Here is a 14,155-nt window from a genome sequence, read left to right as displayed (position 1 = left end):
TATGGGTTTCAGAGTTATGTAACATGAAAATCATTACATGAAAAAGGGTCTAGGCCCGAAACAACAACCTTCCTGCTCCTCTGATGCTGCTTGGCCTGCTAAGTTCATCCAGCTCTTTGTAATTTCAAAATGTTTAGCCAAAGGAAAGTGGGATTCCCCCAGAGCTGCCTGAGATCTAAGGGCTTACCATCTGCTCACAGCAGCATACTCCAGGAAATGTAGAAATCAATTCTGGGTCATGCAGCATTGAAAACAAATCCCAACAGTGTAAGAACAAACATACCCCGTATATGTTCATTGTCTGCTTCATTTATCACATATTGTTCAGTAAAGAAATTTTTGCATGCTTTGCATAGTCAGCAAGCAGGTAAAGTCATATATTTCCATTATTGACCTTATTGACCCTTGCAGGTAATAATGCTGTATTTTGCAGGCTGAGATGACTGGCTATTTGGCACAAATACTCTGAAAAGGATTAAAATAAATTACATTCTTAAATAGTATTATTTTATTACCTGGCCAGTGAGCAGGTGCTAATCCCTGGCAGTTTCACATATGTATATATTTTGGAAGGGGTAGCACACTAAATTTTTAAGCATAACCCAAATAAGAATGCATAGACTTTGTTATTTGACAGGTTGCTTTAGTTAATTAAAGCTTTTACCTCTCTCTTTTAAATTTCTCCTCTTGACTGCAACATAAGACCTTGCTTGTTCATGCACTATGGTGACTGCTAAGTACTTCAGAGTGACATTCTTATTTGTCCACCTACTTCACTTCCTAAAAATACTAAGTCGAATGGTCATGCTTCCAAAGTGGGTTGCAGCTATTTCTGAATTCAAATCAAATCTATCCTGAGCTTAAAACAAAAGATTTACATTTATTTAATGACTTCTAATGTCTTGTACAAATGCCTTAAAATGTAATGACTGAGAAGCAAGCTTTTTCATTCATGTATAACCATTGAATGACAGTGAAATAATTGACCAGGGAGATTGGTTTATTGTGGTTATGATCTCAAACACTCAGCTGAGCCAACACAGGAGGCAAAGCCTCAAACACTCCCAGCTCTTGATTCTGGAGATTGTTTAAATTTTAACCTCAAATTCTGGCATCCAGTTCAAATCCAAAACATTTTAAATGGTGGAAGTGCTGTCAATTGAGCCAGGATAACACCAATCTATGTCTACAAGTGCTTCAATGGTTTGCAGTTTAAGCCAGAGAGTAATTATTTCTTATAGGCCAGGCATGGTTTAAACCCAGGTCCAGTGCTGACCTGCCAATGGTAGGATTAAAAGAGGAAATGGTGCCCAAAGATCTATTCCTGATCACAGTTATCCCTGTCAGAATGAAACTCTGCTGTGAACGGTTATTGTCAAATCGACTTATATGCACTGAGGGTCATTCATGAGTAAAGTCTATTTGGACAAGGTAACATTTCAGCCAGGTGCCTTCAGAGTATGTACGATTGAGAAAATTGCTGAGGAATTATAGATAATAATCTCTTAAAAATATATTCCTAGCAGTATTGAAGTGGGACTCTACATCAGGAAATACCCTTCCCATTGTCACAAGGTCTGATGTGGGCGTGTTTGCATGTGATTTCACAGTGTTCAGCACCATTCACCACTTCTCAGATAAGGAAGACGTCTTCACCCAAAAGCTAATGATGACTTGGACAATATTCAAGATTGGCAATAAATTTTGTACCACACAAATGACGGACAATGATCATCTTCAACCACAGAGAATCGAACCAATACACCTTGACATTCAATGGCATTACCATCAAATTCCCAGGGTTTACCATTGGCCTGAAAACGGAAATGGACTAGTAATCTAAATACTGTGGCTATAAGAGCAGGTCAGAGAATTGGAGTTCTGCAGCGAGAATTGCTCACCCTCTGACTACTTCAAGCCTATCCTCAAACTGCAAAGTATAAGCCAGCAGAATGATGGAATATTCCAGACCTGCCTGAAGGAGTAGAGCCCCAACTATTTTCAAGAAACGTAACACCATTATAGGACAAAGCAGTCCACTTGGTTGGCAGCCCATCTAACATTTCAACATTCACTCTGTCCTCCAATGATGCACACAGACAGCAGTGTGCAAACTCCTCCAATAGTATGCTCCAAACCCGTGAGCTCTGCCGTCTAGAAGGTCAAGAGCAGCAGGTACATGGGAATACTACCACCTGCAAGTTCCCCACAAAGCTATACATGATCCTGACTTAGCTGGGTCAAAATCCTATAACTCCCTTCCCCACAGCATTGTGGGTCTTGCTACAACACATGGACTGCAGCACCACAAGAGAACAGCTGTCACCTCAAGCGCAAACATGGATGAGTAATGGTCTTGTCAGCCAGGTCCACATCCTGTGAATGACCAGAAGTTAAATAAGGCCCTTGAGGAACATTTAGATATGAGACTAGGTAACTATTTTAATGCAATATTATTTATTTTAAGGCATGAGCAGTTTAGGAATTATGCTTAAGCATAGAACGAAACAAACCTATTATCAGTCAGTGAGCAAATGAGTCGACGTGTATTCTGTTACTCAAGCCCTACAAGCAGTGCCTCATTAGGTAGCTACTATCCTGTGGAAGCCTGTTTTAAATCTGAAAAGTAACTATATCATTTGCTAAATAAATCAAATGATTAATGGCATGACACTAAATCTAGCAATGAGAGTGTAATGGTGAAAGTAATCATACGTGTATGAGCAATTGAAACTATCTTGCCATTCTGAAAGGAAACAATGTTGAATGTGTTTATCCCAAATCATTCTGGCCAGCCCGAAAAAAAAATGTATGAACATTGTTTTGATTTATATTGTTGCGACATTGCTGATGGAATATTTGTAATTACACAGTGGATCACAATATTAGAATGTACTTCACACAGTCAATTATTTTTGGATTTTAGCAGCCATAAAATGGGCAGCACGGTGGCTCAGTGGTCAACACTGCTGCCTCACAGCACCAGAGATTCCAGCCTCTGGTGGCTGCCTGTGTGGATTTTGCACATACTCCCTGTGTCTGCATGGGTTGCCTCCCACGGTCAAAAAACATGGAGGTTAGGTGCATTGGCAATGCTAAATCGCCCCTAGTGTCCAGGGATGTGCAGGCTGGGTGGATTATCCATGGGAAATGCAGGTTACAGGGATAGGGTGAGCCTGGTTCGGATGTTCTTTGGAGGGTCAGTGTGGACGCAATGTGACAAATGGCTTTCTGTCACACTGTAGGGAATCTATGATAAATGCCATTATTGCCCTACAAAAATGAAACCATGAGATATTGAAGTTATTTAACTTTCTGATGTAGAAGAGGAATGATCGGCTGAGAACTTTGGAAAACTGCCTATTATAAATGGAATAGAGTTTTATTGTCTAACAGAACCGGAAGACAAAGCTTTAAGTTAACATCTCATCAGAAAGATATGATTACCTGACTAAAGAAAATGGTATTCATTTCTCCCAGTAGGAATTCTCACAATATAAAGGTTGCGAATCTAGTATTAGCACAGTCATGGGTAAAGGGCAGCTCACCACTAATTATGATTGTAGAGAAAAAGGTCACCTACCATTGCAGAAAGTAGTGATTTTATTTTTGTGTCCAACTATGAAAACAACTAATGCCAGTTGTGACAGGTTTGTAAAGGTTAAGGTGATGACATTATGATTTTTGCTTCTAGCAATGATGCTATACTCTAAAAGCTTGTGCCATTACTTCCTGTCTCTGCAGGAAATTTTCCAAACTGTAGAATATTTTGAATGCTGTGATTTGATCTCTATGTCATATTCTCACTGTACTCAAAAAAAGGAACTATTTCCCATTTTTAAAAATTGAAAATTGTCAAATGCCAGGCAATTACTCAGTAAATGTTGTTCAAGAATTGCCAACAATTACTCTTAATTTACTGGAAGTGTAAACCTATTGAAACTGTGCCAGAAGGGCAGAGTTGCGTTCCCTAACTCTGTGAACCCAAACCGGCAGGAAGTGACCCAGAAAAGTTGGGATTTTTTTTGGGATGGATGAGGCTTTCGGAGGGGAACGAGGCAATTCCAGAACTTGAGCGGAGACTGCTGGGTGGGAGGGGGCTGGGTGGAAGGCCTGCCTTCATGCGCTAGTGCTGTACATAACATATTTAAATGTTAATAAACCTCAATCTTCATGCCCCATCCATGCTGCTTCATACATTACCTTGCATACTCTCTCTGCCCCTCAACGCCCCCCACTTAACGTGTTGTACCCTCCATTCCAACCTATATCCCTGACTGAGCACCGTGACACCTTAAAACCCCGCCAAACCCATGCACCGAACCCCGACCTCTACCATATTAATTAATTCATCCAATCCGAACCATGAGCAAACTTTGGGACCCAAGCTGCAATTAGATGAAATAAAGCTCTAACTTTATACATTGCACTCTTCACTATACTTATTAAAAACCTGACTACATTTAACTTTCAATTCATCCCACTTTCTACAGACAAAGGGGGTGGCAATGGGTACCCGCATGGGCGCAAGCTATGCCTGCCTCTTTGTAGGTTATGTGGAACAGTCCCTCTTCCGCACCTATACAGGCCCCAAACCCCACCTCTTCCTCCGTCACATTGATGACTGTATCGGCGCCGCCTCTTGCTCCCCAGAGGAACTCAAACAGTTCATCCACTTTACCAACACCTTCCACCCCAACCTCAAGTTCACCTGGGCCATCTCCAACACATCCCTCACCTTCCTGGACCTCTCAGTCTCCATCTCAGGTAACCAGCTAGAAACGGATGTCCATTTCAAGCCCACTGACTCCCACAGCTACCTAGAATACACCTCCTCCAACCCACTCTCCTGCAAAAATTCCATCCCCTATTCCCAATTCATCCACGTCTGCCGCATCTGCTCCCACGATGAGGCATTCCACTCCCGCACATCCCAGATGTCCACGTTCTTCAAGGACCGCAATTTTCCCCCCGCAGTGGTCGAGAACGCCCTTGACCGCGTCTCCCACATTTCCCGCAACATATCCCTCACACCCCGCCCCCGCCACAACCGCCCCCAGAGGATCCCCCTCATCCTCACACACCACCCCACCAACCTCCGGATACAACGCATCATCCTCCGACACTTCCGCCATCTACAATCCGACCCCACCACCCGAGCCATTTTTCCATCCCCACCCTTGTCTGCCTTCCGGAGAAACCACTCTCTCCGTGACTCCCTTGTCCGCTCCACACTCCCCTCCAACCCAACCACACCCGGCACCTTTCCCTGCAACCGCAGGAAATACTACACTTGCCCCCACACCTCCTCTCTCACCCCCATCCCAGGCCCCAGGATGACCTTCCATATCAAACAGATGTTCACCTGCACATCTGCCAATGTGGTATATTGTATCCATTGCACCCGGTGTGGCTTCCTCTACATTGGGGAAACCAAGCGGAGGCTTGGGGACCGCTTTGCAGAACACCTCCACTCGGTTCGCAACAAACAACTGCACCTCCCAGTCGCGAACCATTTCAACTCCCCCTCCCATTCCTCAGACGACATGTCCATCATGGGCCTCCTGCAGTGCCACAATGATGCCACCCGAAGGTTGCAGGAACAGCAACTCATATTCCGCTTGGGAACCCTGCAGCCCAATGGTATCAACGTGGACTTCACAAGCTTCAAAATCTCCCCTTCACCCACCGCATCCCAAAACCAGCCCAGTTCTTCCCCTCCACCCACTGCATCCCAAAACCAGCCCAGCCTGTCTCTGCCTCCCTAACCTTTTCTTCCTCTCACCCATCCCTTCCTCGCACCTCAAGCCGCACCTCCATTTCCTACCTACCACCTCATCCCGCCTCTTTGACCTGTCCATCTTCCCTGGACTGACCTATCCCCTCCCTTCCTCCCCACCTATACTCTCCTCTCTACCTATCTTGTTTTCTCTCCATCTTCAGTCCGCCTCCCCCTCTCTCCCTATTTATTCCAAAACCCTCACCCCATCCCCCTCTCTGATGAAGTGTCTAGGCCCGAAACATCAGCTTTTGTGCTCCTGAGATGCTGCTTGGCCTGCTGCATTCATCCAGCTCCACACTTTGTTATCTTACATTTAACTTTCTTCCACTTCATACTTCCTTATAGCAAAAGTATTTCATTCAAGTGTAGAACACTTTGTAACAACAAGCAACAAAGTGTGAAATCCCACTTCTAAGAGCTTATTGCACTTGGAGTTTTCGATTACACTGAAATTACAGGCAGCTTACAACTAGAATGTTAATTGGGAAATCAGTCATATTGCTCAAATGCAGAAATGCCCGAGGCTTATGTCAACTGACAAAATAGACTAGCAAGAGTATTTTTTTTTAAGAAAAACACTCAAAAACATTTTTCCCCAAAAATTTAAAGCTTAAAATGTTTTGACTCTTTTGATAGCTATTTTTTTCATGACCAGCCCTCTTGACAATCACTGTTCCAAATTAGTTTACACACATTTTCATGCTAACTTCTAACAATTCTGTTGGGCACTTGGCCTCCCTCAAAAATGTCCCAGGACCATATACAAAGGACTATTTTATCACTCCAAATAAAAAAAAGGTACCCTGAGCATCCAAACAACTTCAGAAATTTCAGAGGTACTCCTAAGAGGTGTAACCTGTGTCCCAGCCACCCAAAGCACCAAGAGTAGAGGCTACAGCTACCTCAGCAAAATGTGCATGTGCAAAGCACATCTTCTCTCTATCCCCATCAGTACTAAAACTGCCGGGTGCCATATTCATGGTTGGGGCTTCCAATTTTTGGCCACATCTAATAATGTCACCCCAGTGGTGAGTCTCTCCATCAAGCAAAAGTTCAGACCTGTATATTTTCAGTGTTTGCAATATAGTCAAAGACAAAATTCAATGCGCAAGCATAATATCCGAACAATCCTTTTGAAGGGAGAAAGCTAGCGTAGATTCTTGAGTGATAATGGGAAGTGAAGATGCTGGAGAATCCAAGATAACAAAGTGTGAAGCTCGATGGAACACAGCAGGCCAAGCAGCATCTCAGGAGCACAAAAGCTGACGTTTCGGGCCTAGACCCTTCATCAGAGAGGGGGATGGGGAGAGGAGTCTGGAATAAATAGGGAGAGAGGGGGAGACAGACCGAAGATGGAGAGAAAAGAAGATAGGTGGCGAGGAGAGTATAGGTCGGGAGGTAGGGAGGGGATAGACCTATTTCTACCACAAAACATATGTATAAGAGGTCAACTGCACAACTGTATTATTCCATGTGTAAGAAAATTGCCTTTCCTTACAAATTGTAAGATGCAACAGCAAACACTGAAAGTTCAGACTCTGCTCAGATTGACATGAACACTACGAGCAACAGTGATTAGTGACCTTCAGCATTCTACAATTCAAGAGCGAGCTTCAATTAGTTTGTAAATTTTGGCTTTTACTCTTAATGGGCAAATTACACTACAGCTAACTTATACAGATAAATTTAGCATTGAAAAGTTGTTAGTTATTGCTTCAAAAGTTCTAATCTAAAACAAAAAATAATTATCATCTTACCTCAGTAAAGTCGGGAAAAGATAGTGGCCCAACATTTACTGACTTCGGACATCTTACATTGTTGCGTCATTTCCCCGAACCCTTCAGCTCAAAAAATGTTTTGTATTGTATGCTGTTGAGAATACAACTTGAGAATAGCATGCTGAGGGTTACAAGGGCACTTGGGACATTGTTGAAAGATAAGGCCAGAAGTCGAATGATTAATAAAAAAAAAGGGCAAAGGACTGTCTATGAGATTGTGTGAACTCAGTGCCAAATTGGGTCCAGAAACAGAGAAAAGATTTGGTCAATAGAGAGGAAAGAGCAACAAAAATAGTGAAAAGAGTAATTCAAATTCAGAATCGCCAATGTCAAAGTTACTGCAGAAATGAATGACGGTCCACACTTCCTTAGTTGTTCACTTTCTGGACCAGAGAGGCTGACTTGGAGTTTTTAAGTTTAATCCAAAATTATAAGAATCATAGAATTCCCACAGTTTAGAAACAGGCTATTTGGCCCAACATGTCCACACTGCCTCTCCAAATAGCACTCCACCCAGACCCAGCCCCCGACCCTTTTCCTGTAATCCTCCACTTCCCGTGGCTAATCCACCTAAATTCCACACCCCTGGGCACTATGGGCAACTTAGCATGGCCAATCCATCTAACCCACACATCTTTACGCTATGGGAGGAAACTGGAGCATTGGTGGAAAGCCATGCAGATACGGGGTGAATGTGCAAACTCCACACAGTTGGCTGCCTGAGGGTGGAATCGAATGCGAGTCCAGGGCAGTGTGAGGCAACAGTGCTAACCACTGAGCCTTGAAAGGGTACCTGTGCTGCCAGTTATAAGATTTACATTTCAGTGACAAGTTTAATTGACAAATAATGCATAAATGCAGAAACGTTATGAAACTCTTGGAAATTTCAAGAGAGAGATGCCAATTTCACAATGTTAATGGCAGAGTGATGCAAATCATCCACTAACTTATGGCAATTCACAATTTATGGGTTTTATCCTCTTCATATTTGTCTTTGGCTGATTTATGCATAAATAATTGCATTCTTCAGTATTTTTCAGTAAATTCCAGTCTGCAAAATTTCTTTTAAGAAAAATGCTCATGCAATGCAGTAATTTCATTAAAAAAAGTTTAAAATCTGAGGGGAACATGCGCATTATGAAATGTATTATTTCTATTTCTATTTAAAAAATGCGTCTGTGAACAATAGCTTGAAATTTAACATGGTCTCTCCTATGGGAACAGCCTATTCTGGACTTGCCCAAACTTGTGACCATTCTGAAGATTCATAGTACACAATTGGCCATATATCCTGAAGCAACTTTATGCAAACATTTGCATATTGATTTTTCAAACAGTGTCTTCAGGGCTAAAATTAAGTTGAATCAGCTGGAACATCCCATTACTTATTAGGTACTGTTGTCCATTCATCACTTTGCTGCTCCAACTTCTTGGATCAGTGCAAAAATGCTAACTACTTCATTAATGTAAGGAGGCACATTAAGTCATGAGCAGGCATCCTATGTACTTACTTCCTCAGAATAGTAAAGGAGTGAGCTTGAAATGGAGAGAATAATTCTGACTAAAGTAAAGGTGCCGAGGAAGATGTACTTCTATTTCAAAACATACACATGGGTTGGGATACTTTTGTACAGGAAGAATTCCTTTAGGTTTTTCATCTTTTAAGAATGATAGTCAAGCTTTTAGATGACCTAGGGCACTGATACTTTCCTACTTTGTCACAGAATGGTTGGCATCCAAGAGGAGGAAATTGCAGAGCACGGGTGCCCATACAACTCTCTGTATACCTCCCTGTAAGTCAGTGACAGAATAGCAAGGTCAGATGTGTTAGTACCCATTCTCAGTGAGGAGAGGTAAGTTGAACGTTGATAAGAGCAAGATGTGGAGAAGTGAAAATTCCAACACAGGTTGTGGTGAAGTGGAATTGGCAATTGAAATAAAAAGAATAAAGATTTTTAAAAAGAAAGTTATCAGCCATTTGAAGGGAATCTAAGACTGTCCATCTTAACTGCCCACCACTCTTGCATGCACGCCCACCTAAGTGAGGTTAAAATAAGGACTTAACATTTTAAAAATATAACTGTTTCAGGTGATATACTATATTGATTCAATATAGATGAGGAAACTGAAATAGGAATGTTGATCTTGGTTTTAGGAAAGGCCCAACAGTTGTTTTTATATATCAAGCTGTGTGTGTTCAGTTATTTGTACACTGACACAAAGTCAAGTTTACAGTCTGAAAATTTCAGGTCAAAGTACTGTGCAATTTATTGGTGGTGCATTCTCTTATTTTGCAACTTAACCTTGTGCATTAAGGCTTTTCACTCCCAAGATTCTCAATTAATAAGTCAGGCCACATCTGGATGTGGAATAGCTTTTGGAAAAATAAAACCATTCATCAGTTTTTTTTTCAGTTATCGATTACAGGTAAAAACATAATCCTGATTACTAGCTATGTCTACACAGAGATAACATTGGTTTCAGTCTTACCTTAATAACAGAAGCTCCTGCTCGGGAAAGGGGACTGTGCATTTGGGCTGCCACTGCCATGTTAGCTATGGTGCTGAGGTGACTCATCTGGCTCATTGCCATGGTAACCGATGCAGGAGGTAGGCTGACAGGGATGAGAGGGTGGGGCATCATCATGAATGGCAACTCTAGTCCTTTTACATAGGGGAAAAAAAGATTATATGCATTAATGTCTTTATATTCTGCTTGAGTGTGACCTGTATTCATTTGCTACATACTTTTTGTCACAATAAACCCTCATTATGTCACCGATTAACATTTTGTGGTTATTATAATGTGTACATAAAAACTCTTGAGTATCTGACAACAATGTTAGTATAGATTTTAACATTCCACTGTTGTAGCATAGTACCTATGGGCATTTATTTTGTTTGGTTAATTTCTAACCAGCATCTCAATAATAAAGGATTCAATGGTTTCTTAATACCTAACTACCCCGTTAGCAGATATTTAACTCACCCACGAGGCTGACATTAAAAATGTTTTTGGTATAGCTTTAATCTTACTTATCTGATCTCTAATGATTAACAATTTTCTGCAAAGCTTTCACCAGAGAACGTGAGAACAAATGCAAGCGATCAGGCAACACTTCACTAATATTGAAGATGTAAAGAAATGTCAGCAGCAGAGTTACCCATTCAGTCATAACTCTTATTTATGTGAAACGACCTGTCCTGTACCAGGGCTGGTATGAGCGAGAACATTCTTGGGGAAGTAGTGGCATAGTAATAATGTCACTAGTAATCTGGAACACCAGGTTAATGTTCCGGGAGCATGTTTTCAAACCTCACCACGGCAGATGGTGAAATTTGAAATCCATTAAAGTCTGAGATTTAAAAATTTGGTCTAATGGTAAAGATAGTTTGTCAGAGTCCCAGAGGACCATAGGGCTTCCCTCTCAGTAGAAAGACTTGACCGATGGTGGGTTCAACCTGAGAGTCACCGCGGTTCAGATAAGGGATGAGATTGAGTAAGTAGGATCTTCTCTTAAAAACTCATCTGGTTAACTAATGCCTTTTTGAAAAGGAAATCCAACCCCCCCTTTTGGGGCTGGCCTACATGTAACTCCTGATCCACAGCAATGTGGTTGACTCTTAATTGCCCTATACAGTCAATAAATGCTGGCCACAATAGGGCCATCCACACCTTAACGAATGATTTTTGTTTTAAAAAGTGAAATTTAAAATAAAATTTTGGGATCTCCTCCTCAAGCATACATGCCTTTCTTTTAACTCTAGCATAATGCTGAGTTTAACTTTTTTATTGTAAGTTACTTGGTACAACATAAGTTTAACATTATAGTGGCTGCATTGTTTAAGAAAACCTTAAATTGTGGCCATTTAGAGGAATGTGTTTGTGCTGAGAACGGGTCAAATATCCTGACAATGTTGATAAATGTATTCTGTGGAAGCTGTTAATTACTCAATGGTTGCCATCTTTCTGACTTTTTCTCACACATTTTCCTACAATTATAAAGACACTGTAAATATAGATTCTTTCAAGGCATGCTCATTATATTTAAAAGCTAACCAATGGCAGGTTACACTTACTTTGCACAACATTAAAAATTTAGAACTACATCTGATGGGTAATATGCATGCCGTTACCAATGCTACTAAATAGGCCATTTCAAATGTGGGGCAGACAGTGATATGTACACTGAATATTGAAACACAATTAGGTATACAAAGGAACACTTGGTGTAAGTTTCATTCACAGTTTTACGTACAATCAGGCCTTCTCCACTGTTGGGGGATTATCTAATGCACGTGCACGCTTGTGGAAATAATGGTCCTGGAGCTAGATATACAAGTTTGAACCTTTGGCATCTATTATGGCTGGGTTCTGTTCACTTTAACCAGCAGTCACTAGTGATCAGAGGAAGCAGGCAATACCTCTGTTAAAGGGAACTTTGGAGCCTCAATAGTACTAGTTAGTTATTTTATCATCAGAGGCAACAATCAACAACCAGAAATTCAATAACTTCCTACTAGGAAATTATGCCAAGGCACTTAACAGGAACAAAGTTTGGTAAATTGAAGTAATTTTGCTTATTTAAAATCTTTTTAAAATGTTTTACATTGCGACCAAATACTTCGAGCACCAGATTTGCAGATGTTCTTCTCACCAAGGGGGTATTATTCATTTAAACTATTATCACTTCTAATCATAAATCTATTTATTACTATATTCCAGTAGAACAAATCTTCAAAGCAATATTGCAGAATTTTGACTGGTCACATGGCAATTGAGCTGCACATAGTTCCCTAGGCAAATTTGAGTATATCTTTCAACTCTTCATTTGTACTCAGCATCATACGTGTTGTGCATACTCGACTGAAGTTCATTCTTCTTTCACTTGGAACTGTGTGTCAAGCAAAATTAGCTTCTGTTGCTACAGAATAAGCCAAGTATACAGAACATAGAACATCACAGCACAGTACAGGCCCTTCGGCCCTCGATGTTGTGCCAACCTGTCATACCGATCTCAAGCCCATCTAACCTACACTATTCCATGTACATCCATATGCTTATCCAATGATGACTTAAATGTACCTAAAGTTGGCAAATCTACTACCGTTGCAGGCAAAGCGTTCCATTCCCTTACTACTCTCTGAGTAAAGAAACTACCTCTGACATCTGTCCTATATCTGTCACCCCTCAATTTAAAGCTATGCCCCCTCGTGCTCGCCGTCACCATCCTAGGAAAAAAGCTCTCCCTGTCCACCCTATCTAACCCTCTGATTATTTTATATGTTTCAATTAAGTCACCTCTCAACCTTCTTCTCTCTAATGAAAACAGCCTCAAGTCCCTCAGCCTTTCCTCGTAAGAGCTTCCCTCCATACCAGGCAACATCCTAGTAAATCTCCTCTGCACCCTTTCCAAAGCTTCCACATCCTTCTTATAATGCGGTCACCAGAACTGTACGCAATACTCCAAGTGCGGCCGCACCAGAGTTTTGTAGAGCTGCAGCATAACCTCCTGGTTCTGGAACTCGATCCCTCTATTAATAAAAGCTAAAACACTGTATGCCTTCTTAACAGCCCTGTCAACCTGGGTGGCAACTTTCAAGGTATGTCACTCATGATGGCAGAATTGAAATGAGAGAGATAGCAGGACTTGTATCGTTTTGGGAGTGATAACCCTTATTCAAAAACATATCAGAATTCAACATAGGTCCTTTTGGTGGAAATAACATCTCAGTTTGCAAAACTTCCTGTAGTCTTGCTTTGCTTCCAATAGCTGGAGCATCAATGTGCTGAAAACCATAAGGTTAAAATGGTCAATTCTTGAATGGATAAATAGCCTAGACATGTTAACTGGACTCCCACCATGTTTGCACCTCTACATTGGAATTCAAATCAATGCACTACCTTTTATTTGACATTGGTTTACATCTTAATTTTTGTATCATATGTATGAAATAAAATTATGTGCAGGTTTTCTTTTATATATGCAGATAATGAATACAGGCACAATCCTCTTTATCACCCCGCAAGTGCGGGAGTATGTTAGGTGGCAAATAACATGGCACCACTCTCGGTGAAATGCTCATTGGGCCACTTACCAACCAGATTGTTAGAGCTGGCGGGCATGTGAGGCAATTATCTCACCTTATCACAGGGCTAGAAGGGAACCCAGAAGCTTCCAGCTTCTCTTTGAAGTTTGACCAGCCTACTCCTTGGGGTCCAGTGGTGGAAAGGTGTTTTTCTTCTTTCTTCTTTATCATGAGGGGTGTTGCACAGCAGGGGTGTTAGGCGGTTGGATGAAAGGTTGGAGCATTTCTTTTTACAGGCTGACCACTGACCATCCCCACCCCATCACCTTGTTTTCCTACTGTCCACAAAGTGTCAGCAGCTAAGTTTGTCTTGGTTTCCCAATTGGGAAATTGTTAGCAAGTCAAGTGCGCTATGGACCTCCTCACCCACCACTTAATTGTCAAGGTGATGGGAAACAGCTGAGCTTCTCTCCAGGGCAAAGTCACTCAATTATCTGCCTTTTTCACCATGTCTCTCCCCACCGCCAGGGAGGGAGAGAATTGCATTGTGTGTGTATATATGTAGC

At 41.5% G+C, this 14,155-nt stretch overlaps 1 protein-coding gene across 7 annotated transcripts in view; it reads right to left on the bottom strand.

Moving 5' to 3' along the window:
* Positions 1 to 14,155, bottom strand: part of dacha (dachshund a) — a 382,639-nt gene that overhangs the window by 87,685 nt on the left and 280,799 nt on the right. For all 7 annotated transcript variants that reach the window (XM_048544827.2, XM_048544829.2, XM_048544828.2 and 4 more), the window contains exon 4: positions 10,051 to 10,223. In XM_048544827.2, the coding sequence (XP_048400784.1) occupies positions 10,051 to 10,223 (173 nt within the window). The remainder of the gene's footprint in view (positions 1 to 10,050; positions 10,224 to 14,155) is intronic.

Source organism: Stegostoma tigrinum, chromosome 15, assembly GCF_030684315.1.
Source record: "Stegostoma tigrinum isolate sSteTig4 chromosome 15, sSteTig4.hap1, whole genome shotgun sequence".
Taxonomy (NCBI): domain Eukaryota; kingdom Metazoa; phylum Chordata; class Chondrichthyes; order Orectolobiformes; family Stegostomatidae; genus Stegostoma; species Stegostoma tigrinum.
Note: the sequence above shows the minus strand (reverse complement) of the source record. Positions and strands in the feature narration are given on the sequence as shown.